The 23,592-nt window shown below is 34.1% G+C and overlaps 1 protein-coding gene and 1 long non-coding RNA gene across 3 annotated transcripts; both read right to left on the bottom strand.

The window, feature by feature from the left end:
- Positions 1-895: 895 nt before the first annotated feature.
- LOC145791079 (rust resistance kinase Lr10-like) lies at positions 896-9,592 on the bottom strand. The gene is made up of 3 exons (XM_082870893.1): positions 8,498-9,592; positions 3,072-3,106; positions 896-2,508 (listed from the first exon to the last, which is right to left on the bottom strand). Exons 1-3 carry the CDS (start codon positions 9,340-9,342, stop codon positions 1,328-1,330), a joined length of 2,061 nt encoding a protein of 686 aa, XP_082727019.1. The 5' UTR covers positions 9,343-9,592; the 3' UTR covers positions 896-1,327.
- Positions 9,593-16,270: 6,678 nt separating this feature from the next.
- LOC145791078 (uncharacterized) lies at positions 16,271-22,824 on the bottom strand. Of its 2 annotated transcripts, XR_014330728.1 has the most exons (6): positions 22,613-22,824; positions 22,285-22,346; positions 19,690-19,876; positions 19,447-19,523; positions 18,230-18,297; positions 16,271-16,511 (listed from the first exon to the last, which is right to left on the bottom strand). It is a non-coding gene; the product is annotated as an uncharacterized LOC145791078 (long non-coding RNA). The 2 variants fall into 2 exon arrangements; XR_014330727.1 differs by lacking the exon at positions 22,613-22,824 and having other exon boundaries at positions 22,285-22,423.
- Between the last annotated feature and the right edge of the window lie 768 nt (positions 22,825-23,592).

Here is a 23,592-nt window from a genome sequence, read left to right as displayed (position 1 = left end):
CGACTAAACTCTTTGGTCGCCAAAGATTGACAATTGGCGACGAAAAAAATAGTCGGCAAATGTATAAATAAAAAAAAAATTCACTATTGGCGACTAAAAGTTTAGTCGCTAAAAGCATAATTTCCAAAAATAGAATTGACTATTGGCAACAAATTCTTTAGTCGCTGAAGACCTGTATATTGCCGACTAACACTTTTTTAGTCGCCAAAGGTATTCGCGACTGTTTATTCGCGACCAAACCGGCAACTAAAATATTTAGTCGGGAAAAGTAAAAATTCGACTTTTGACGACTAAAAAAGGATTTTTGGCGACTAAAAATTTAGTCGCCAAAGATGTGTTTTCTTGTAGTGAATTACGGATTTCATGAATTTCTCACTCAGGCCTAATCTCAATGGACATTTAGAAAAATTAATTACAAATCAGTAATAATTTATATAAATATTAATAATTAAAATTTTAAATTTTTCCATAAATTTGTAATATTTTTGTGAAACTACCACACAGGTGATTCCCCCTTACACTTTAACCACTCAGGCTTCTTCGGTGAGAGAAAGATTGAAAAAGGTTATCATAAAGTAAGGGCTGGTTTGGTAATTACATATTTTAATAAAAAAAAATTAAAAAATTATTATAAATTATTACATTACTTTTTTTATTTTTTTATACATCTTTTTATAAAAAATTAAAAAATTACTAATATAACTTGTTTCTAAACGAGACCTAATATTATGTTTAGTTTATTAGTAAGTGAAAAATTAAAAAAATTACTCTGTGAAAAATTAGCATTACGTCAAAATCACTAAATAACTTGAGGTTTAACTAGGGTTAACATCTTTCGGGTACGGGTCCCTTTACATTAGCACCCGTGTAGTTTATCCATTAGTATGGCATGCTGTGAAGAAGGCACTGTATCAATTTTATTGAAAAATATATATATATATATTGTTCATACCGAATTTTCCGAAAGAAAAAATTAATTTCAAATATTGAATTTTCTACCCGACACACTTGCGAGTAAAAAAAATAAAAATAAAATAAAATGATAGTTTGTATAACATTTTTTTTTTCTTTTAGAAAATGTCAGCTAACGCCACAATTAACACAAGCGTGGTAAGATGAATCATCTTTAATTTGTCCCACATTTTTTTCGGCATTTCCTTGTGCTAGTAAATTCCTCTTTTGTTTAGCTGAATGACTTGATGAATTGGGAAACATCAAGGCTTGTTCAACTGAGTTGAGTTGCTGAATGATTTGAAAGAAGACTTCCTCACCTTCCAATCATCTTCACCACCACATAAAGATGAGACAACTCTGGGCAACTCTATTTTTACATTTCATGACTGCCACTTGCTAGAGCCAATACACTGCTTTCGCTTTCGTTGGAGCTAAAAATGTCCAGCTCATGTGCCTCGCGAGGAGGAGAAAAGAAGACAGGCTTTGGAGGCATTTCAATGGCTTCCACATTGCCAGACAACATTTCCACCACTCTTGTCATGGAGGGACGATCTTTCGGATTTATTTGGATGCACCATAGGCCGACCTTGAGCATCTTCCTCGCTATGTACACATCCTCTCCAACAACAGAATCTTCAAGCTCCATAAGGTCCCTTTCTTCATCAAGTACGAGTTTGTCATAAACCCAACCAGGAAAGTAAGCGTCACTTGAAGTGTTCACATCTGATTCAACATGCTTCTTCGTACCAACCATTTCTAGTAACAGCATTCCAAAGCTATAAACATCGGATTTGTGAGAAGGTTTACCAAGATTTCTTAAGAAGATCTCAGGAGCAATATAACCAATGGTTCCTCTTGTTCCTGTCATTGTGACTGCACTCTGATTTCGAGAGTAAACTTTTGCCAATCCAAAGTCTGAAATTTTAGGATTGAAATTCTGGTCCAGCAACACATTCTGAGGCTTTATATCAAGATGCAAGATTCGCGAGTCACAACCGTTGTGCAAATACTCTATTCCATGTGCAACTCCTATGGCAGTTTCAAGTAATCGTCCCAATCCTAATGAAACACGTACATCCCCTTGATGTAATAAATCACCTAATGATTTGTTAGGCATGTACTCATAAATAAGAGCTTGTCTCGAGCCATCCCAACAGAAGCCTAATAAGCGTACAACATTAACATGGTGAATCCTACCAATGGTGGTGATTTCGTTAAGGAAATTTTCACTGTTGTCTCTACAATTCATGAGCATTTTGACAGCAATGAGCCGACTATCTGACGACAGCTTTCCTTTGAAGACATTGCCATAGGCACCTTCCCCTAATTTTTCTTTGAAGTTGCCAGTCATCTTCTTTATATCATTGTATGAGTAGTTTGTTAATAAGGTTGATTGGTAACTCTTAATGAACTCCTTTGCGTTTCTTTCATCTCCTGTTGTTTGATTCTTTCCAAAATATGATGGCTTGAAGATTGCAGCTGTTCTCCTTTTGTACTTGAACATGAGCAGTAAGACTACAGCAAGCAGAGCGCAAATGCTTCCAGTTGCAATACCTACAGAAGGCTAAAAGAATGATGAATTGATGGCCTGTTTGGTGCAGTTTATTGTGAACTAAACACCAATAATCGAAAAGTATAAGCTAAATGCATTTCTCTCCCAACTTCCTAATAATAAACTTTTTTTCCCAGAAATGGCAGCAAACACTGGCACAAATGCCCAAAATGATAAAAAAAACTGTAAGCAACCCTAATAATCTTGCACCAAACAACTCCTAAATACACAATGAAAGGATTAAATCTTGTTATGAATCCATTATGGCATCATGTGTCTCAATCTCATAAATCAAGTTAAATGTTGATTCATGCTGCCTTAATGAAATTCCGTTGCCCAAGTAATAATAAGACTTCATTTATAACGGGAGTCAGGTTGGCATGAATGATTACTTCCATTAGAATGTTGGTCTATTGATGTAGAAATGCATGATTGGTTGCTAAACACAAGATGGTGAATTCTGGCTGCGTTGTTGCCAGAGAAATAGGCTCGAAACAACATTATGAGATGCTTTGGGTTAAGTTGAATTTCAATATTTGCCAAATATTCAAGAACGAGGATATACCTACAATAAGCTTCCATCTATTTGATTTTTTTTGCCTGCAAGGTTGAAGGATGGAATGTAATAAGTAAACAATATTTTGAAAGTAGGTAGAAATGAAGATTGAAAGTTCTGTTCTTATCCAACAAAAGTGATAAATTATTCATGGATAAGAAAATAAGAGAAAAAAACCTCATGACAAGGTTTTAGGAATTCAAGGTCAACAAACCATGCAATTAAAATCTAAATAAACCTCAGGTAAAGAAAATTGAGCATTTATAGTTCTAAAGAAATGGATCCATCTAAACCAACTTCAAGTGATTGGGACTAAGGTTAAGTGTTCTTCTAGCAAAGAGTAGAATAGGCTTATTTACCATTTTTGGCAAAAAAATGGCTGAAATCACCACCACTCTTCGACTCAATTAAGCATTTTGCTGGTTTGCAACATTGTTTAATAAAAGTCATCAATTTTAATTCTCATGTGGGCAATGCAAGTACACTTATTACACTGATTGTATCATTTTTCTCCCCGCATGCTTTAGAGGCAAACAGGTTGTGGAATTGACCCGTTCCTTCTTTCTCATCCACGTGAAATTCTTACACTACTAGTCTTTAATTTTTTGCATCTTACAATATGCCATTTTATCTTTGAAAAATGTCAGATGCAGATCTGCTGGCTAATAGAAACAAGAAGTATGGAAGAGCTAAAAATAAACAGAAGGGATAAGAAAGTGATAATTATATAATTAATGTTAATATACCTAATTGGTTCATACTGGATAAATTTGACCAATTTGATAATCGGTGCTGCTCAATCATGCATCTCAATTTCAAACGACTTTAATAGCTTTACAAAATAAGCCCACAAATTATTACAAGAAATTCAACATTGTTTACGGACCAGAATTACAACGTGCACTAGGAAATATGATATTGCGTGCAAAACTCAAAACTCTTTCTTTCTTTTATTATTATTATTATTATGTTTTACAATAGGTAGAACGAGAATATGGGAAAGTGAAATTACGATTGTAACAGTCAGACTTGAACTCCATAATAAGGAAGCACCTTATGTACAATGGGTTCACCTAGGGTGAAAATAATAAGAATACCACTGGCGACTCCGATATATTGAACCCATGCCGACACAAACATCTTTTAATATATGAAGAAAGTTTATAAATTGCTTCTTCGTCATAACTATAGCATGCAACAATAAAAATTTAAAATTTAAGATAAGAGAATATGATTGGAACAACTCATGTTAGGTGGTTTAATATGTGTAATGTAGACTGTATGAGAGGGTTCAATAATGTTGTCGGAAAATTCTAAGGCTTGTCGGAAATTCAAAGATTTTCGAAGATTGCTGAAAAAACTTTGAATTCTCTAGAAATAATGAAAGGCTTAGATTCTTTGACAGTCACAACTAGAAACACAATAGTAAAGAGGTGATGGAAATAAGAGATTGGATGAAGAGGAAGGTAAAGTAGTTAGAGAGAGAATAATGGCAAGGCTCTCCCATGGATCTCTCACTCTCACTCTCACTCTCAAGGTAGATGATGGAGAAGGGAAATTAGTTCTTTCCCAAGAATTGTCTCTCCAAAATCCATCCTTTGTAAAGCTATGGGTGGATGTTATTTATAAGCACCTCATGATATAGGATGGAGCCTATATGCAAGGCACCTGGGGAATATTTCCTCTAACTACTTCGTCCGAGAAGATGACCTTTCCGAGGATGAGGAAAACCTTGAAGAGGAGATCAGCCCCTCAACGAACACTTATTCTTAACCACATCTAACCAATGATTCCTAATCATCCTAAAAGGTTAGGGGTAGTCCTAGAGGACGCCCTGCCACAGAAGGGCCAGGGGTAGTTCAAGAGAACGCCTTGCTGCAAATATTGCCGAGTCTCAGGGACCCCCTAGATCGTGCCACATCGACCCAGGTATAGGCTAGTTTAACCGAAGAGTGAATTTATCTCCACTCACCGTCCTCGAGATCGGGTCCTTTATTCGGATTCCGTTACTCCCGTAGTTCTGGTGGGTAGATCCCAGAAAGCTCCGAGCCCGCAAGTGTTCTGGGACTCATTAACTGAGCGACTTCTAGATTGCGTCCAAATCCATTCGAAGCCAAGTGCTTCGGATCTAGGACTGGCAATGGGCCAGGGTAGAACCGGGGATCACACTTCTCGTTTGCGATCCCCGATGATGAAAATTACCCCGTCCTCGGCCCCGATCCCCGACATGGAACCTATTATCGTCCCCGCCCTCATCCCCTAACAAGGATCGGTTTTCCCTGACCTGGAAATTCCCCGGGCCAAAAAAAAAAACAAAAACAAAACAGAACAGCAGCAACAGAAGGGAGAGTGAGATCTCCGCGGATCTAGATCTACCATAACAACAATAATAATCTAACAACTAAAAAAAATAGAGATCTTCAAGGCATAAGAGTCCTTTTGGCGACGGGGACTACACACAGTGTGTTATTGCCCAACAGCAATCAAAGGATGTTGGTGGTGGCGGTTTAGATCGAAGAAAACAAAGATGGGAAAGAAGAGAGAAAGCCAAATCGGAAATGGAAGATAGAGAAAAGAGGGTTTCGGTAGAGAAAAGAGAGGGTTTCGAAAATGGAAGACAAAGAAGAGAGGGTTTCGGTGGAGAGAAGAGAGAGGGGTACCATCGTCGCAGTGTATAAAGAAAGAGTGAGAGAGAGAGAACAGAACAAAGAGAGATCTCAGTTTAGATCGTTGTAGATCTCAATTCTGGCTTGAGGGGAGGACAACAGAGGGAGGGAGTCGGCGGTGATGAGAGGGCTTTAGAGAGAAAAAGAGAGAAACCGAGAGAGGGAAGATGGAAAACTGTGTGAGTGATTGTGTAACGTGGGTTTGGTGTATATATATAAATAGGGGTAACATGGTAATTTTACTTCGGGGACTAACCGGGGCGGGGACGGGGTCCTCAGCCTGAAACTGATCGGGAATTGATTTTTTAATACCATCCCCATCCCATCAAGGGTATTTTTGGGGAAAAACAGCTTAAATTGGGGTTGTGGAGTTGGGTCTCTGTTGGGTCGGGTTCAAATTGCCATTTCTATTTGGATCTCTAGGTTTGTGGATCCGAACCTTTTCGAGTTTGAGCTCAAATAGGTCTCTAGGTTCATGGTTCCAAACCTTTTCAACACTAGGCTAATACCTCAAAGAATGGATTTCCTCTAAGGGTTTCATCTCTTCTGAAATCAACGGTTAACCTTATCGGATGCCTGTATGATCTGAGCATCCTCAAATGGCCCTGTTGGACTCTCTTTAGAGATATATATGCTTGATGGGTCTTCCTCAGCCCAATTTGTTGGCTTTCTTATAGGTCCGTTCAATAGAATTTATTTGGGCCCATTTGGCAATAATTTCTCCAAACTCACAATTTTTTGGGTTTTCCGATTGGGCTTCAATTGGGTCCAATTAATTTAGTAGGCTCAAGTTAACCCCTCTTACATAGACTAATTAAAAGAAAGGAAAATTACACTGATCTCCTCTGATAGTTGCTTAAATTATAGCTCAATGATCCCATTAGTTTGGAGAAATTACACTACTCCTCCCTGACATGTGAGTCGCATTACACTTCACCCACTCTGTTAGAGATCCATCAGAGAGCTGAACAGAATAGTATGATATCATCAATTTTTAATTTGAATTTCCTCATTCACCCTTAATTTTCTAAATGGGTTAAAGAAACAAATCAACCATTTTTTCCACTTCTCCCTCTCTCTCTCTCTCCCTTACCATTCTCTTTTCTTGCCCTAAATTCCTCCTCTTTTTATAACACAAACACTCTGTCAAACCCTAACCCAGTAATGGCCATGACCACCGCTCGCCTCCACCAACATAATTACAAATTGTTGTGGTGATGGCCTTTCTTGTAACCCATCATAACATACATCAATGAAAACGAATCTCATGGATCAAAAGAAAAGATGAAAGTGGCAGTGGCAATGCCTGTGGTTATTGGGTTTGGTAGTTGTCACCCAATTCGTTTGTCCTCGACTCATCGTCTCCCCTCTCTTCTCCCTGCCCCATTGTTGTTGTCCCCATTAGTGGCTTGAAGGGGTGGAACTAGGATTTTAACTCGAGGGGAACCAATCTTTTGGCTCTTCTTCTTTATAGATTATTCCGATACATATATTTTCGTAATAAAATATTTTCTCCCGACTCCTCTCAAGTCTCACCGAAAGAGATTTCAAAGTGGCAATTGATGTTTAGGTTTTATCATGTTGCCTTTTATAATTTTTGACACTTCCATTAGATATTTTTTTTGTTGGGATGTAAACTTAATACAATTCATGTGCTTCTATGGGTACGTACGTCCTTGTTAGATTGGAGTACATCAACATTTAAGCGTAAGTCATTTTATGAACCTGATAACGACTACTCATAAAAATTAAAAAAGAAAAAAAAAAAAAACTAGATTTCAATATGCACATATTTTTATACACTTTTGACATATTTCAATACATTATATATATATATACCCCAACATCAACCACCACCCAATGGATGGTGCTGAGCAGTTCTCACAATTTTATTAGCTATAGTCTATAATCATAATAATAATAAAAATCATTTGGTAGAACACATTCCACTATAAAAAGAGTAATGCCTCGTAGAGATTGTAAAATTTGTGGGGAGGGTGCCAATGATATGATGTTTGTTGGATGTATGCACATGGAGGATTATACAGAAGTTGGGGGTGTCATGGTCTTATCCGACCTAGTTGGGATCGTGCAGTTTGTTTTGATGCCTTTTGCACTTTCTCTTCCTTTATTTGATGTAATTCATGTTTGACAATTTTCATCAATAAAAGACTGTTTTTTGCTGTTCAAAAAAACAAAGAAAAGGTCTTATCCGACCACAATAATGTATTTCAACTCTTGGTGATGGTTGGGGAATTTTGGCGGCTTGGTGGCCTTTCTAAGCTTTCGTTTGACTAATTTTAGTTGGATTAAAAAATATATATATATATAAATGATAAAATAAAATATCATAATTAAATTATAATTATTTTATTTTTTACTTTATAAAAATTAAAAAAGTTAAATCAAATTAATTTTTTAATCTCAAATTAAAAAAATTTCAATTCAAAAAAATCAATTAAAAAAGTTAATGTCGAACAACAATTAAAAAGAGCTGGGTTGGGGGATGGGTGGGGTCCTAAGAAGAAAATTGGGACTATTATTAGTGTAATTACATGAAGCGGGGGTGGGAGAGTGAGATCATAAACAAGTTTCCGATTGAAAATGGCTATGAAAACGTGCAGATATATATTTTATATATTAAATATATACTCTCTTTTTTTTTTCTTTTTTTTTTGCATAATTGTAAAATATAAATAAATATCTAATACTAGTAATACAGTATCTAAGAATTTTCCAATATCTGTTCCAAAAAAAAAAAAAACTTACGTATTACAGCCGCCCTGACAGAAGCAAATTATTCTTTGGGAGCTCACGTCGTATCCACATCGTCCACCTGTCATCTCACAAATCTGACAGTCCGTAATATCGGGCCATTCCAGCTGAAACCCATAACTCAACACATCCGCAAGCAGCGTCCGAGCACCACCAGCATCAGCACCACTCCTGTCCGACCTTAGCCTCTGCAAGCCCGCACCAGATAAAGGCAAACTCACGTACTCGCACCCAACCGGCGTCTCCACTACCGGACCCAGGCCGGGCTCGACTTGGGTCCGAGTCCCATCCCAAATGTAAACCCGATTCCCCTCACTGCAGCTGTAATTACCCACAACCTGATCGAGAAACCCGGTGGGGAGAGAATTCCCATTTGGACACTCGAAGATTGTGAGATTCACACCTCCCACTGGAAGCCCGAGGACCGCGTTTCCCACAGTGCCATCCGTAATTGAAATTGTGAGGTTTTGGAGAGAAGTACACGAACCCAATTTAATCTCGTTGATGAGTAGGTTGTCGACGACGGTGACGAGACGGTCCGATGAGAAGAGTTGTTTGACTTGGTATAGGCGGCCGGAGAGCTCGATGCTGGGGATTGAGGAGGAGGGGTCGCAGGCGATTTGGAAGCGAGGGAGGCCGCAGTCGAATTGAGCTGTGCCGAAAGTAGAGGAGGGGGAGAAAGGGAAGCTGAAGGTGATATCGCCGCAGTTGAAGGGTGCGCAGAGGTCGAAATATGACTTCTGTTGTTGGGTTTGGGATTGAGTAGTGGTGGTGGATGTGATTATGAACAGTAGAATAGCTGGCAGGAAGATTAGAGAAGATCGAGATTGGGTCGCCATCGATTGATTTGGGGAATAACTTTATAAATCAATCTCTCTCTCTCTCTCTCTCTCTCTGCTAGTAAGGCATCAATTTTGTATTGTGGTGGCGTGGATGTGGATGGGTTTCCTGTCAAACACTCTTGTCTTCCTCCACATCCCTTAGTTGACCGTTTGGGAAAAAAATTTATTCTATGAAGGGAAAGACATGTATAAAAATGACTTTATCAACCATGATTTTAACATTGTAAAAAAAAAAAAAAAAAAAAAAAAAAACCCATGATTTTATCAAGGAAAATGTTTGAGATCCCATTTGGAGATGATCCCCCACCTCTAAAATGATTTTAGTCCTCCATATATGAGTATGCGTGAAATTCACATCATAAGTAGTTTAGATTTGTGGGGATATTATGAGAATGAGGTCTCAATCACTATTCTTTTATCAAACATTTGAATGAGTTCAATGACTACGACATATATATATATATATATATATGTGTGTATATATATAAAATAATGTCTAGCATAATTTCATTCGCATGTTAATAACTTATTGTGAGATATCTTGTATTCATTATATCCTTAGTCAGAAATAGAGACGGACCTCTCGCAATGCACCCAAGATGCATTGCAATCTTGATGCGTCAGGATTGTATCAAAATTAGTATTTATGAGTCTGTAATGTTAGTTTTAACCAATTAGTCTTTATCTTATAAATTATATCAGTTTATTCGTTTTAGGGTTAGAACGAAACAGAGAAAGGCATGGAGTGATCTATAAAACTTTTTACATATAGTGGATTTTGATTGTTTCTAACCACTTATATCTTATGTTTGTGTTTGATTATTCTTTTTCTCATTATTTATTATGTAATTAAAACCAAATCATTGCATAACAAACTTATTATTTATGGTGTTGAGATTTTCATTTCCATCTAGATTTCGGTCATTCAAATATAGTCTTTCAGCATTTAGGGAGAAAATTAAAGAAATTGACACAAAATACAAACTTTAGGATCATGATTATTTTTTTTTATAATTCCGTTAATAACTTAGATAATCGTTCAAAATTGAACCAAAACTCAAAATTAGTAAATTTATTGGAACTTTGTTTGGGGAGAATTAATTTAGCCTAGTTTTTTGATCTTTTGACAAATTTACCGTGGCTAAATTAATTCCGTTTGTGAAATTTTTTTTTGCCTTTTTTGGTTTGGATGTGATGGTTGTGAGAGAAAAAATGAATGATTATGGTTTGGACGTGACATTTTGTCTTATTAGCTTATTTAGCTTAATTTTGTATTTTTGTGCTTATTTAGACAAAAAAAAAATTTGTTGCCAAACACCATCTGATAAAATTGACAAAATTACAACTTAGAAAAGCCACAAAAACAACAACATTACAAATCCACCCTTATCAACCCAGAATTTATCAAAAAAAAGAATCAATGGTTCAGATTCATTTCATATGTAGATCTCACATTTCATCAACACAATGTTCACCACACAAACACATTCAATATGAATTCAGGATCCATAAAAATGGGTTCATAGCATTTTTTCCACAAAAAACATATTTGAGGGATCATGAATGTATTTTATCTCCCACCTCCCATAAAGAAAATAAAATAAAATAAATGCACTACACCATATAAGAGTGTTAGAGACCAAATGTTTTCATTTTTAAAAGTAAAAATTTTGTTGTAAAAGACATTTAAGGACCAATTTCTATCGTCATGAGGATAGTCGCTAAAAGGTCGTCCTGAAAAGTTAAAAACAAAGCTTTTAACGACAAAATTTTGAAAATGTCACTAATAAATGGACTTTTAGGGACAATAATTTGGTCTCAAAATAGTTTATTTTTTAAGATAAAAAATTTGGTCCAAAAGAATAATAATTCATCATTAATGTCTAATTTTTGTTACTAAAAATATAATAATGACACTTTTCGTAACAAAAATATTTGGTCCTTAGAAAATAATTTTGTCATCAAATTTTGGTTTCTAAAACCTTAATTTTTTTTGTAGTGAGGGATTAATTACACTTGTGTTTGTTTTGAGGGATTATTTCATGGGATAGGATTAATAGTCCATTGTTTGGTTCAATTTTTTTGCTTCGGATTAATAGTCCCTCCGGATTGTTAGTCTCTCATATGTATCCTAAGGGTGGGGTGAGATTATTTCCATGGGATTGATATCCCATGAGACTAATGTATGAAATGTCCATTTTACCATCATGCTATTACTTAATAAACAATTGAAAAATGGTAAAATAGTCTTTTGAACATTTATAAATTATTTTTTTAGTGTTGTTAATTTAAAATTATATATTAAATAAAAAATATAAATTATAAATTATAAATTAAATTTAATTAAAAATAATAAATTAAAAATTATGGCCTTATAATTTTTTTAGTGTTGTTAAAAAATTAAATTTATATATTAAATAAAAAATAAAAAATATATGGGCTTATAAAAAATATAAATTATAAATTTAATTTAATTAAAAATAATAAATTAAAAATTATGGGCTTATAAATTAAATTTTTTTAGTGTTGTTAAAAAATTAAATTTATATATTAAATAAAATTATTTTTTTAGTGTTGTTAATTTAAAATTATATATTAAATAAAAAATATAAATTATAAATTTAATTTAATCGAAACTAATAAATTAAAAATTATGGCCTTATAAATTAATTTTTTTAGTGTTGTTAAATTATAAATTATAGATTACAAATTTAAAATTACATATTAAATAAATTATAAATTACAAGGGTAAAATAGTTATTTGAACATTTATCTTTATCCAGTCTGTTCACAACCAAACATTGGATTCACTAAAAATAGTCAAATCTAGACATCTAATCCCATAACTAAACAAACATAGGATACAAATTCAGTCCAATCAAATAGTCCGGAGACAATGTATCTCAAGACTAATAGTCTAATGGATTACGATCCCCCATTATCCAGTCCGTCCAAATAAAGGGGGTGTTTGTTTTGAAAGATTAGACCATGGGATTGGACTATTCCATTATTTGGTATTAAATTTTTGCTCCGGACTAATAATTATAGTCCCTCCGGACTATTAATCCTATATTTGTTGGCTTATTGTATCCCGGGATGGGGGGAGGCTGGGACAGAATTCGTGGGATAAGTTATTCCATGGGATTAGCTAATGAATTACATTTTGACCCTCATACAATAACTGTTCTTTCTTCATCTCTTGCCCATTTTGCTTTCACCGCAGCTTCATTTCATTGCAGCAGAACTAGGGCCATTTTTTGTTCAACCTTTGCATCAGTGTTCTATTTTTATTTTTATTTAATACTTTCTTCCCATTTGATCCTATATTTGTGTAGGTGTTGGATTTTCTTTGAAGTCAAAAAAATTTCATATTTTGTGCATTCATGATATTAATTATACTTAATAAAATAGTCATAAAATCTAAAAATCTCAATTACAAATTAAAATAAATTTATGTAATATTTATTAATATTCTATTTATTTAATTTTTTAAAAGTTCTAGTAAAAAAATTAAATAAAATTTATAATTTAGATTTAATATTCCTATTATTTAGTAAATAATTCAAAAGGGCAAAATAGTCTTTTGAGCATTTATCATTTTCCATAATATCCCAAACAAACATGAGATTTAATAGAATAGTCCAATCCAGATCTCTAATCTCATGAATAAACAAACATAAGATATAAATCCAGTCCAACCAAATAGTTTAGGGACAATGTATCCCAGAACTAACAGTCTGATGAATTACAATCCTCTCTTATCCAGTCCTTCCAAACAAACACACCCTAAGGGTTTAACTAAAAAACACATGACTTCCCTTCGATTTAAAAATATATACGTGTCCTCCTCATAATTTCGTCAAAACTAATAGTGCCTAACAGAACGTTTGGGTGGCTATGAAGCATGGATACTTCAAAATGGCCCCCGTACGCATGTCAGATACATATTGGATACGGATGCGGGTTCAATACGGTGAGACACGTATCAGATACGGCAAAGAAGTATCCTATTTTTTTTTTAATTTTTTGAATTTCAGATATGTTTGGGATACGCGAGGATATTTCAGGGATACGATCGAGATACTTTCGAGATACGGAGTGGTGAAAAAATAATTTTAAAAACTTATAATGGGAGTTAAACTATAAAATAACAAAAGTAATGTAAAATAAAACAAAAATAAAAAAAAAAAAAAAAATCAACAAGCTAAGGCCTAGGTCGTGGGCAGCAGCAGCAAAAGAGGAAGATGAGTCGTCTTTATCAACCAATCAAGCCCTAGGTTCACCGATCAGGGTCGTCGCCATTGTCACCGATCAGGTTCGTCCCTCTCTCTCTCTCTCTCTCTCTTTCTATCCCTCTCTCCCGATCTCACTGTCTCTCTCTCTTGCTCGATCTCTCTGGTCTGGACAGATTTTGCTTGATCTCTCTCTCTCTCTCTCTCTCTCTCTCTCTCTCTATATATATATATATATATATCATCTCGCTTTCCATTTCGATCTCCTGCTTTTGTAATACACATTTATTTTGTTGTTTTTTTTTTAAAAGTATATACTCCTGTTTTGGCCCTATTTGATATCATTTATATGTTAGCTTTAATACTTATAAAATTTTAGATTATTAGTTTAAAAGAATTAAAATAAGTTGTAAATGTGTTTGGTTATGAAAAAAGTTGAACCTATTTGACTAAATAAATTGTCACATTTGTTTTTTTGTGCAAAAAATATCAAAAATGTCCTCAAAAGTTATAATTAAAACAAATATATGTCACTTTATTTGTTCATACATATTTAAGGATTTCAATTATGCTAAAAAAAACCCACATAATGTAATTCAAAAAAATACATTGTCTTTTTTGGTCCAAATTACTTGAAAAATCAAATAAATTATAATTTACAATTGCAACTAAACACCATTAATTAATTTTTTATAAGCAAATAAATAAATAAATAAATTTATTAATAAATAAATGAACTTTGTAAATTTCCCCTCCCCCCTAATTTGAATTGCATTATGATTGTTATGGGTGATGCTATATTGTTGGAATTGCTAAAATTTAATTGAATTGATGAATTTTTTTTGTTGTTCATGCCAAAAGATAACTACATTGGAGGGTGCAAGCTTACTTGAAATTTCAAGTCTTTCTCTTGATGAACCAGATATGGAAGCTGTGATATTCACTGACGAAGGGGAACAAATTGAAACTATTGACCTTGAAGACTCTTAGCTTTATAGGAATCTTTCTTTTTATCAAATTGTCTTTTGCTCTAAGTTTTATTTTTATGCATGCTACATTATTAAAAATTGTAAAAATAATATTTTTTATGAACGTATCCCCGCTGTACTTGTATCCTAATTTTTTAAATTTTGTCGTATCACTGTATCCATATCGTATCGTACTAGTATCTCGTATCCATATCCGTGCTTCCTAGCTGGCTGAAAACTAATTGATGCAAAAATCATTTGTCACAATGATGATATTACCCTTCATTCCATAATTGCTTTTTCTTCCTCTCTCTTCATAGCCATGGATGTTATGCCCCGACTCTACATACCTCAATCTCTTCTTCCTTTATTCAAATAGTTGTTGACAACAGAATATTAGGCAACATGTAAATTGGTACTTTCAGGTGTAAAATGGTTGGTGAACTGGAGAGTTATTTCCATGCTAGGCTGTGGTAGAAGGTTGGTATTTGGGTTGTTCAACATCAGATCCATTGAGCTTCGGAAGCACCACCAACGCATTAAATTTGATCAAGTTCATACAGACCTCTCTATCTATTTAGACAAAAAGGAAAATTTAACATATAAGAACCAAAATTCAACTAAAAATAGAAGACAAATGGTTGCAATAACCAGACGGATCGATTAGAAAGATTTAGAAGCTAACGCACCGAATCAAAGAGCCTTGTAGTACAGGGGAGGAAAATAAAATTAGAATGGTTCTCTGATTTGCCATGTAAAATGGGTGGTTTCCGGTAGCCTGCGGTGAGCTGTGTTTTGGGGTAACATATCCAGTGGATTGTGGCCCCATGAAGGAGCAACGAGTGGTGGTGGGGTTTGGGTTGCTGCTGTGTGTATGGTGGAGTAGTGAAGTGACTATTGTTTTTTAAATTAATTATATTTTTCACTCTTATAATTTGATTCAAGTTTTATTTTAATTTTTATAGTTTTAATTTAGACAATTTGCATTGTTTGGAAACAGGTTATTTAATTTTTTGGCTTTTTAACTAAAATATGAGATAAAAAAAATTAAAATGTTTGGAATGACTTTTTGATTTTTTACGAAAATATATGCAAAAAGTAAAAAAAAAATAGAATTTTTGACTTTTTAATATAAGTTATAGCCTTTTTTATTTTTTAATAACTTTTGACTTTTAGGCTAAAACACTCGCATGCCAAACGACTCGTTTGTCATAGGCTTAAATCACTACAAAAATTTTAATTTTTTGCGACGGCAAAAGAGGGTTCACAACAGAGGGCGTTGCTAAAACATTTTAGCGACGGCATGGTGTCGTCGTCTTTTTTTTGCGACAGCAAATGTAGCCTTTTGCGACGGCATTTTACTATCGCCTATAATATATAAAAAATTGAGACCTTTTGCGATGATAATGTTGTACCGTCGCCAAAAGTTTTATTTGAAACGACACAAAAAATACTGTCGCGAAATAATTTTTTGTTGCGACGACATGACTTCTATCTCCAATTTCTTTTGCGAGGACATTGCCTATGTCACCAAAAAAAATAGATTTTAATTCTAATATTTTTTGCGATGGTGTGGTGCTGTCGTAAAAAAAGAAAAAAAAAAGAAAAAAAAAAACAATAGCAAAATTATTAAAAATATTAAAATTACATGTATTAAATAAAAATAAATAAAAAAGAAATCAATAATTGCATAATAATATAAAAATTCTTATATAGAAATAACAATTTCTCCATAATAAAAATATTTTTGCATTCATAACTGCACATCCGCAAAATTACCCCACTACATAATGTTCCATAATACATATATAATGTTTAAATACATAATATTGTTCACAATTCAAAATAACATAAACCAAAAATAAAAATTTTCCTCATAATTCTCCGTGGGTAACAAAAACAAAAGTTAGTCGCATTCTTCACAGACATACATTCCACAAGAAGCAAACTCTTACTCGGGAAATATCTGAAAATAAAAAAAAAAAACAAAAAACAAAAATAATTAATGACAATATAAGTATGTATTAATATGTTAATTACAAAAAAACATAAAAATTTAACTACTATATAATTATAAAGATAATTAAGTAAATAATTTTGCCAGACTGAAATCCGGCTCTAACTCCCAAACCGGGAATCCGATTCGAGCCTTGTCTTCTCCTACAAGTCTCTCACGCCAAGGCGGTCGTATGTGCCAAGTTTCGTGCTAATCCAACACCATTTGGTGATTTTAGGGCGTCAACACCTCAAATTTTAAGTTTTTTAAGAAACTATTTGCCTAGACTGAAATCTGACTATAACTCCCAAACTGAGAACCCGATTCGAGTCCCGTCTTCTCCCACAAGTCTTTCGCGCCTAGGCGGTCGTGTGTACCAAGTTTCGTGCTAATCTGACGTCGTTCGGTGATTTTGGGGCATCAACACTTTGAATTCTAAGTTTTTTAAGAAACTAGTTTACCTAGACCGAAATCCGGTTCTAACTCCCAAATTGAGAACCCAATTCGAGTCTCATTTTTTACCACAAGTCTCTCATGCCTAGGTAGTCATGTGTGCCAAGTTTGGTGATTTTGGGGCGTAAACACCTCGAATTATAAGTTTCTTAAGGAACTAGTTTGCCTAGACCGAAATCCGGTTCTAACTTTCAAACCGGGAACCCGATTCGAGTCTCGTCTTCTCCCACAAGTCTCTCGTTCCTAAATGGTTGTGTGTGTCAAATTTTGTGCTAATCCGGCACCGTTTGGTGATTTTGGGACGTCAACAACTCGAATTCTAAGTTTCTTAAAAAACTAGTTTGCCTAGACCAAAATCTAACTCTAACTCCAAAATCGGGAACCCGATTCGAGTCTCGTCTTCTCCTACAAGTCTTTCATGCCTAGGTGGTTGTGTCTGCCAAGTTTCATGCTAATCCAACATCGTTTGGTGATTTTGGGGCATCAACCTCTCAAATTCTAAGTTTCTTGAATGCAGTGACGTCTTAATTAAGATCAAGAGACGTTAAAATCTCCAATGTAATTATGAATCTTATACTTTAAATCCTTGAACTATTTCATATAGCATATATAAGAAAATCTTCTCCTCGACATCCCATCAGACATGGATAACTAAAGACCACAGACAGAGAGACACTGATTGATATCAACATTGCTCACATTTATGGACAAAGAATGGGTCTATTTTAGAAAATATTAAAAAACATAAAAGCAAAGAAAATTCACAACAATGAGAATGAGAAAGAAATGTGCACTTATAATCATGAATGGAGTAACCTGGTATAATCATGTAAATCATCAAAACAAGAAAAACAATCATATTTGGATGCATAGTTAGATACACACACACATATATAAAAGATAACAATAATTAAAGATTTAGCGAATAAAATGCACCTTTATGGATAAAATTAACTAGTAAGATCATGTAATGATTAAATAGGAAATCCAAATTGCTATTTAGAAAATTATATGTTGGACATTGATTAATTTAGAAAAAGCAAAAATCGAGGAAATTTCAACATGAATTCATGTGGTAGAGATGTGTATATACATACATATACATGGTAAAATCCACTATTTAGACGCTTAGTTCTTATTTTCTTTCTTTTTTTTGTTCTCCAATAACATTATATGCATACACATGTACACATATTTTGATAATTATAAGTTGCCAATAAAACGAGAAAACTTACTTTGTGTGTGCAAATATTTGTTGCCAATTGGTCCATGATGAACCAAAAACAGAAGCTGCAGGGATAACCTGCCATAACATGAGAATTTAGCATGCCAAAATATGCAAGGTACAACAGCCAACAACCAAATGAACTTGCAAGGTGACTTAGAGGTAGATGTCTACATTTTATATTAAGATATATTTGCAACTAATAAAATACTTGATTCACATACTTCCTTTCAAAATCAAATAGCAATTGAAATCCTAATATGCAAAGCACACTTTTTGGTAAGAAAAACCCAATTACAGATATGATTCACACATAAGATTCAAATAAATGTCTTCAAAACAAAGGGAGGCTTATCAGATTTTGTTTTTGTCCTCATTCATTCATGGTGGGCATTAGATAAAACAACATCCAAAAATTCAAGAATAGTAATTGCAGATTCCATTATTTGATTTTTCTATATCCAAACTGCTCTCAACTGAAAGATCTTATGGCTCACTTTCACGCAATTTTGGTTCCTTCCATAATATGTTTGCATATATGCCAAGAGTAGTAATTGCAGGAGTCACAAGATTAACACATGCATAGAATACAACCTCAAACTAAAAAAAAAAAAAAAAAAAAGAAAGTAAAATCTGAAATAAAGAATATGTTATTAATACAAAAATGCCTGATTTAACCAAAGCTGCATGTGAGAGACAAAGGTATTTTCTTCCAAGTATGAGCAAAGACAAACAAACATCAGAAAAACCATTCAAATACAAAATCAAACACATAACAAGGCCTCAATCAATGTAAGACTATACTAGACAAAGCCAATACGATACCAGCACAAGTAGTAGCCCCTGTATTATCTTACTTCTTCAATACATTGCAAGTATGCACTCCATTAGAATGCTCAAATACTAAAACCAAAAAGGAAAGAAAGAAACAATACAGACCAAGCAATCCGATTGCAGCCCAGACAAGTATGACAACTAATTTGATCAATTTTATCCCACCAAAAGACGTAAAGGTACGAGATTAATAATAGATATTAAATCAAGCATGAAGAAAATCCAACCAAATTAACTATGCATTCAGTTTAGTTTACAAGTAAAGTTATTTGTGTCTAATAACAAGTTCACCCTTCCATGCATGAAATTGTTTTCTGCAGTCCGTTAAGCATGTCAAATATTAACAAAATGTGATGAAGTGTTTACTTTCCATTGAGAGAGAGTGAAACTTACTTCTACAGATAAACAGCAATCCCAAGAGTTACGCACATCAATATAATATCAATACATAAATTTCGACTGGACCTTAGCTGGAACGAAAGGAAAAATCTCCATCAAATCTAGTAAATGGATCTACAACAAAGCACAACTGAATATAGATAGAAATCTCTTACCCCCCACTCCACCCCATCCCACTCCACCTTACCCTTGGAACACAAATTGATTCAAATCTGTAGAAATTACTGGCTCAATCACCTGATTAATAGTGTCTTTAAATCTCACATTGGTATTTTTAAGGACACTAGATGTTGCCTCAACTCGTGCCCTTCTTCCTTGGATCAAAGCTGGAGCCTGACCAGTGAGCATATCATACTGAGTCTGTAGTTGCCTAAGCTATCTCTACAATTCCAAAGCCTCAGCTTTGTATGTTAAAGTAGCATCCCTAGAGTTAAAGTTAATCCATCAATAGCAGAAGCAAATAATAGCAATGTACTATCATCACTTGCTTCAAAAGTACCAATATAGAAATATCATAAACAAAATAGCAAAATTTTTTGAACTCTGCATATCAAAGGAAATTTAGAGGCACTGGAGAGTTTGAGTGATAAAAAAAAATCCTATGCTTGAAATTTACATATTTAACAAATAATAGATTAAAACGCGTACGATGAAGATCTCAAACCAAGCCAAACAAAACTTTTATTTGCATGTGTCAACATTCCACTTGTGATTGTTCAGTCATCATCAATCATTTCTCATAATCCTAAGCCAATTCAAATATGGAATAGAATACATAATCTAAAGAAATTAATAATCATTCTAGGCCAAACCAAATATAGGATATAGGATACCTAATCCAAAAGGATTGATTATCTTAGAACTAATAGTTAGTCCTAAGAATACAAATCACATCTAATCTAATCCACTCAAAACAACATGACCTTAGTTCTCAATCATTATCTAGTGAGTAAATCCTTTGGTACAAGGTTGGAGAGGATCCAAATAGATCTAAAGCCCGAGCCGAGCTACTTAAGTTTCATTCCGTAGAGTTAGGGTCTATTTTAATTCCTCCGTTTGCTAGTTTTAGACCAGGAAAGGAGAACTCTCTTAACTTACTACCTTAGCTATCCTATATAGAGGGACTAAAGTCCAAGAAAAAGTATAACATCATTCAGTTTCTTTTTGGTGTTTGAAATGCAATGACAACCAATTGCATCACATTAGGAGGGTTAAGGTCGGCAAGACTCCTCTCCAAAAAAAAAAAAAGTGCATCGATATTTCTATCTGGTGATCATTCAAGACTTCTATCCACAATTCCATGTTTTAGACAAGGACCACAAGAAATCAGAAATGAACTTTTGGTGGCTCATGCTTTTCTATGAAGAGTTCAAGATACCAATAATGATATAACATTTATGTTCACAAGTATTGTGTTTTTTTACCATTCTAATTTCTCTACAACAAAATTATGAAAAGAACAACCCAATTTCTACACAAGTGAGGAAACCATTGCAACACTCACTCAATTGCAGAGGTTGATCTGTTCTGTCCCTAGCTTTATTGGGTTCAAATTAGAAAAATTTTGTGCATATATTCAAGGTCTAAAACCAGCATGCTTGGAATACATGGGGGAAGAATTGTCACTAAATTGTTATTATAACTTACATAGGCCTTGAATTGAGAACGCTTGACATAATCTCAATAACATTTCTAATATGGACATGTAAGAAGGTAACAACATAGAACACCTTGTGTCCCCAAAAGGAAAAAATATAATATATATTTATTATTATAGTTAAAAAAATAAAATATAACAAAATCTCACCCAGCTTAATACTGTAAAGCAGCTACAGGAGAAACTTAACATATTTATTTAGTACAATGACAACGTAATATACTTCACTACCACAATCCCCATAGAAAAAACAATGGGAAAATGGGAAATTGGCTTTATCATTAAGAAAGACAAGTTCTTGATGAAACATTCACTTGGTTACGCGTATTTCGAACATCAGAATCGAAAAGGTTCAGCAAACAAGTTAAAAAATTAAATAACAAATTTGAATTTGAATTTGAATAGAAAATTGTGCTTGTTTCCATGTTCATAGGAAATACTTTCATAGCTAACAAAACTCATTCTGGATTGGATTATAAATGTACTTAAGCAGTAGAAAATTAGTCTTTCGAACTTTTACCACGTAATCTTGGAAGACCAACAGAAAGCAGCAACAAAACTAACGGAAAATTACAAGGATTATAATCTACAAGTTAACTATTTGATCATAAATAATTAACAAAAATATTTTGTTTCATTTATATTGACCAAAATTACATTTATAAAAACATGAGCAGCACTACTTTGTTTCAAAATGCTTAAAAATCTTGACCCAGAATCTTTGTTTTGTCCCCAAAAACATCCACAACTATGCACATTCATCTGAATTCTTTACATTGTCACTATCAAACATGTGAAAAATAAAAACTATGTCTAGAGAAGGGTGACAATTTCAAATAACAATTACCTGGATTGTTTTTCTTTTGGGTACAGATTTTGAAAGGGAAATGGCTCAAATCCATGATCCGAACATAGCCTTAATTTGCATTGGTTTCTCATTTAAACAAGATGGTAAGAATATACAGATAAGTACATACAAACGCACACATTTATATACAAAGATAAAATCAAAACCCAATTACGAAAACTCTTTAAAACAAAACAAAATTTAGGGATTGAGCTATCAAATTGAGTTTTCTTTTATTTTATTACACAAGCACACACACACATATTTCATATATGTATATGTATATAGTGAGAGAGAGTGAACAAGAGAGAGAGAAAGAGGGGGTTACCAAACGATGCCGTGAGCACCACGATTGATGGGTTGAATCGGAGGCACGTACTTTGAGGGGGCCTAGGAGGATTGAAAAGAAGACCTATTTTGCGTTAGTTTGGAGAAGAAGAATCATTCAATAGTGAGTGAAGGAGAAAGCCCCAAATCAAAACCCTAGTTTGAATCTCCAAACCTAGTTTAAGGGTAATAAAATCTTAATTTTTGAGTTCCTCAATCAAAATCCTAATTTTTCAAAGGAAATTCACAAATCAAAACAAAATCTTAGTTTGACCACGACGAACGACCCAACGACAAAGGTATCGGCAAAGGTATCTGAGACGCCGCACCGCCGCTGCCGCTGCTAGCCGTCGTTACTCGCTGCTCGTCATCGTCCCCCCTTGCTGCGGCTGCCACTGCCGCTGCTTGCAATCGTGAGAGAGAGAGAGAGAGAGAGAGAGAGAGATGGCATCTTGTTTTGGGGATTTTTGGTTTAAGGGATTGGCGATTTGAAATGGTGAGAAACAAAACGGGGAAAAGGAAGGGGGGAATTTTGTAACACACTAAATTTTTAACCCAATGATATTATAATAATTATGGTTCTTTCAAAAAAAATTGAATATAAATCTTCAAATTTATATTACATGATATAATAGTTCTTCATGCAACAATACATTAATTTAATAATAAATAAATAAACAAATAAATACTTTCAAGGGTTTACAAGTCTCCAAGGCTTGAGTTTGGTTACACAAAACGGTTATTGAAACCCATACACATACAGCCCTTAGCTTAGACACAGAGTCACCGGAAAATAGGAGTCTCGTACTCTCAATACATATTTCCTCGCCTTTAGTTAGGCGACATCACCACATTTTTTCCTGCACAAAAATCCCGTAGGGTGAGCATAACGCCCAATAGGAAATCCTTAACAAAGTATATACATTTAATAAAAGTTTCAAGAGATGAAATGCACATGCCATGCTATGCCCTTTTTGAAGATAAATAATATTTTCATCTTTTGAAAACCATCATGTTCAATGATGTCATGCAATTTCAATTGTTCAAAACTTAACAATTTATTTCAAGAATGGTAAATATGACTCTGGTAATCCCTAGGTCAGTGTCTGCAAGTAGACTATACAAGTACTACCAAATTGTCATTTTTACCGGTATTAACTGAAAGGCTCGACACCTATCCGCGCGGGTTTTCGGTCTTTTACCCCGGACTCTTAGTCTAACTTATTCAATATCATCTACACTACCTATCAAAACTTACCAAAGTATTTACTCCAAAACCATTCCATGAAAACTTATTTCTCAACATTCT

This window comes from Camellia sinensis, chromosome 5, assembly GCF_055761805.1.
Source record: "Camellia sinensis isolate YWXY chromosome 5, ASM5576180v1, whole genome shotgun sequence".
Lineage (NCBI taxonomy): Eukaryota > Viridiplantae > Streptophyta > Magnoliopsida > Ericales > Theaceae > Camellia > Camellia sinensis.
The sequence above is the reverse complement of the archived record's forward strand: the minus strand, read 5'-3'. Positions and strand labels throughout refer to the sequence as shown.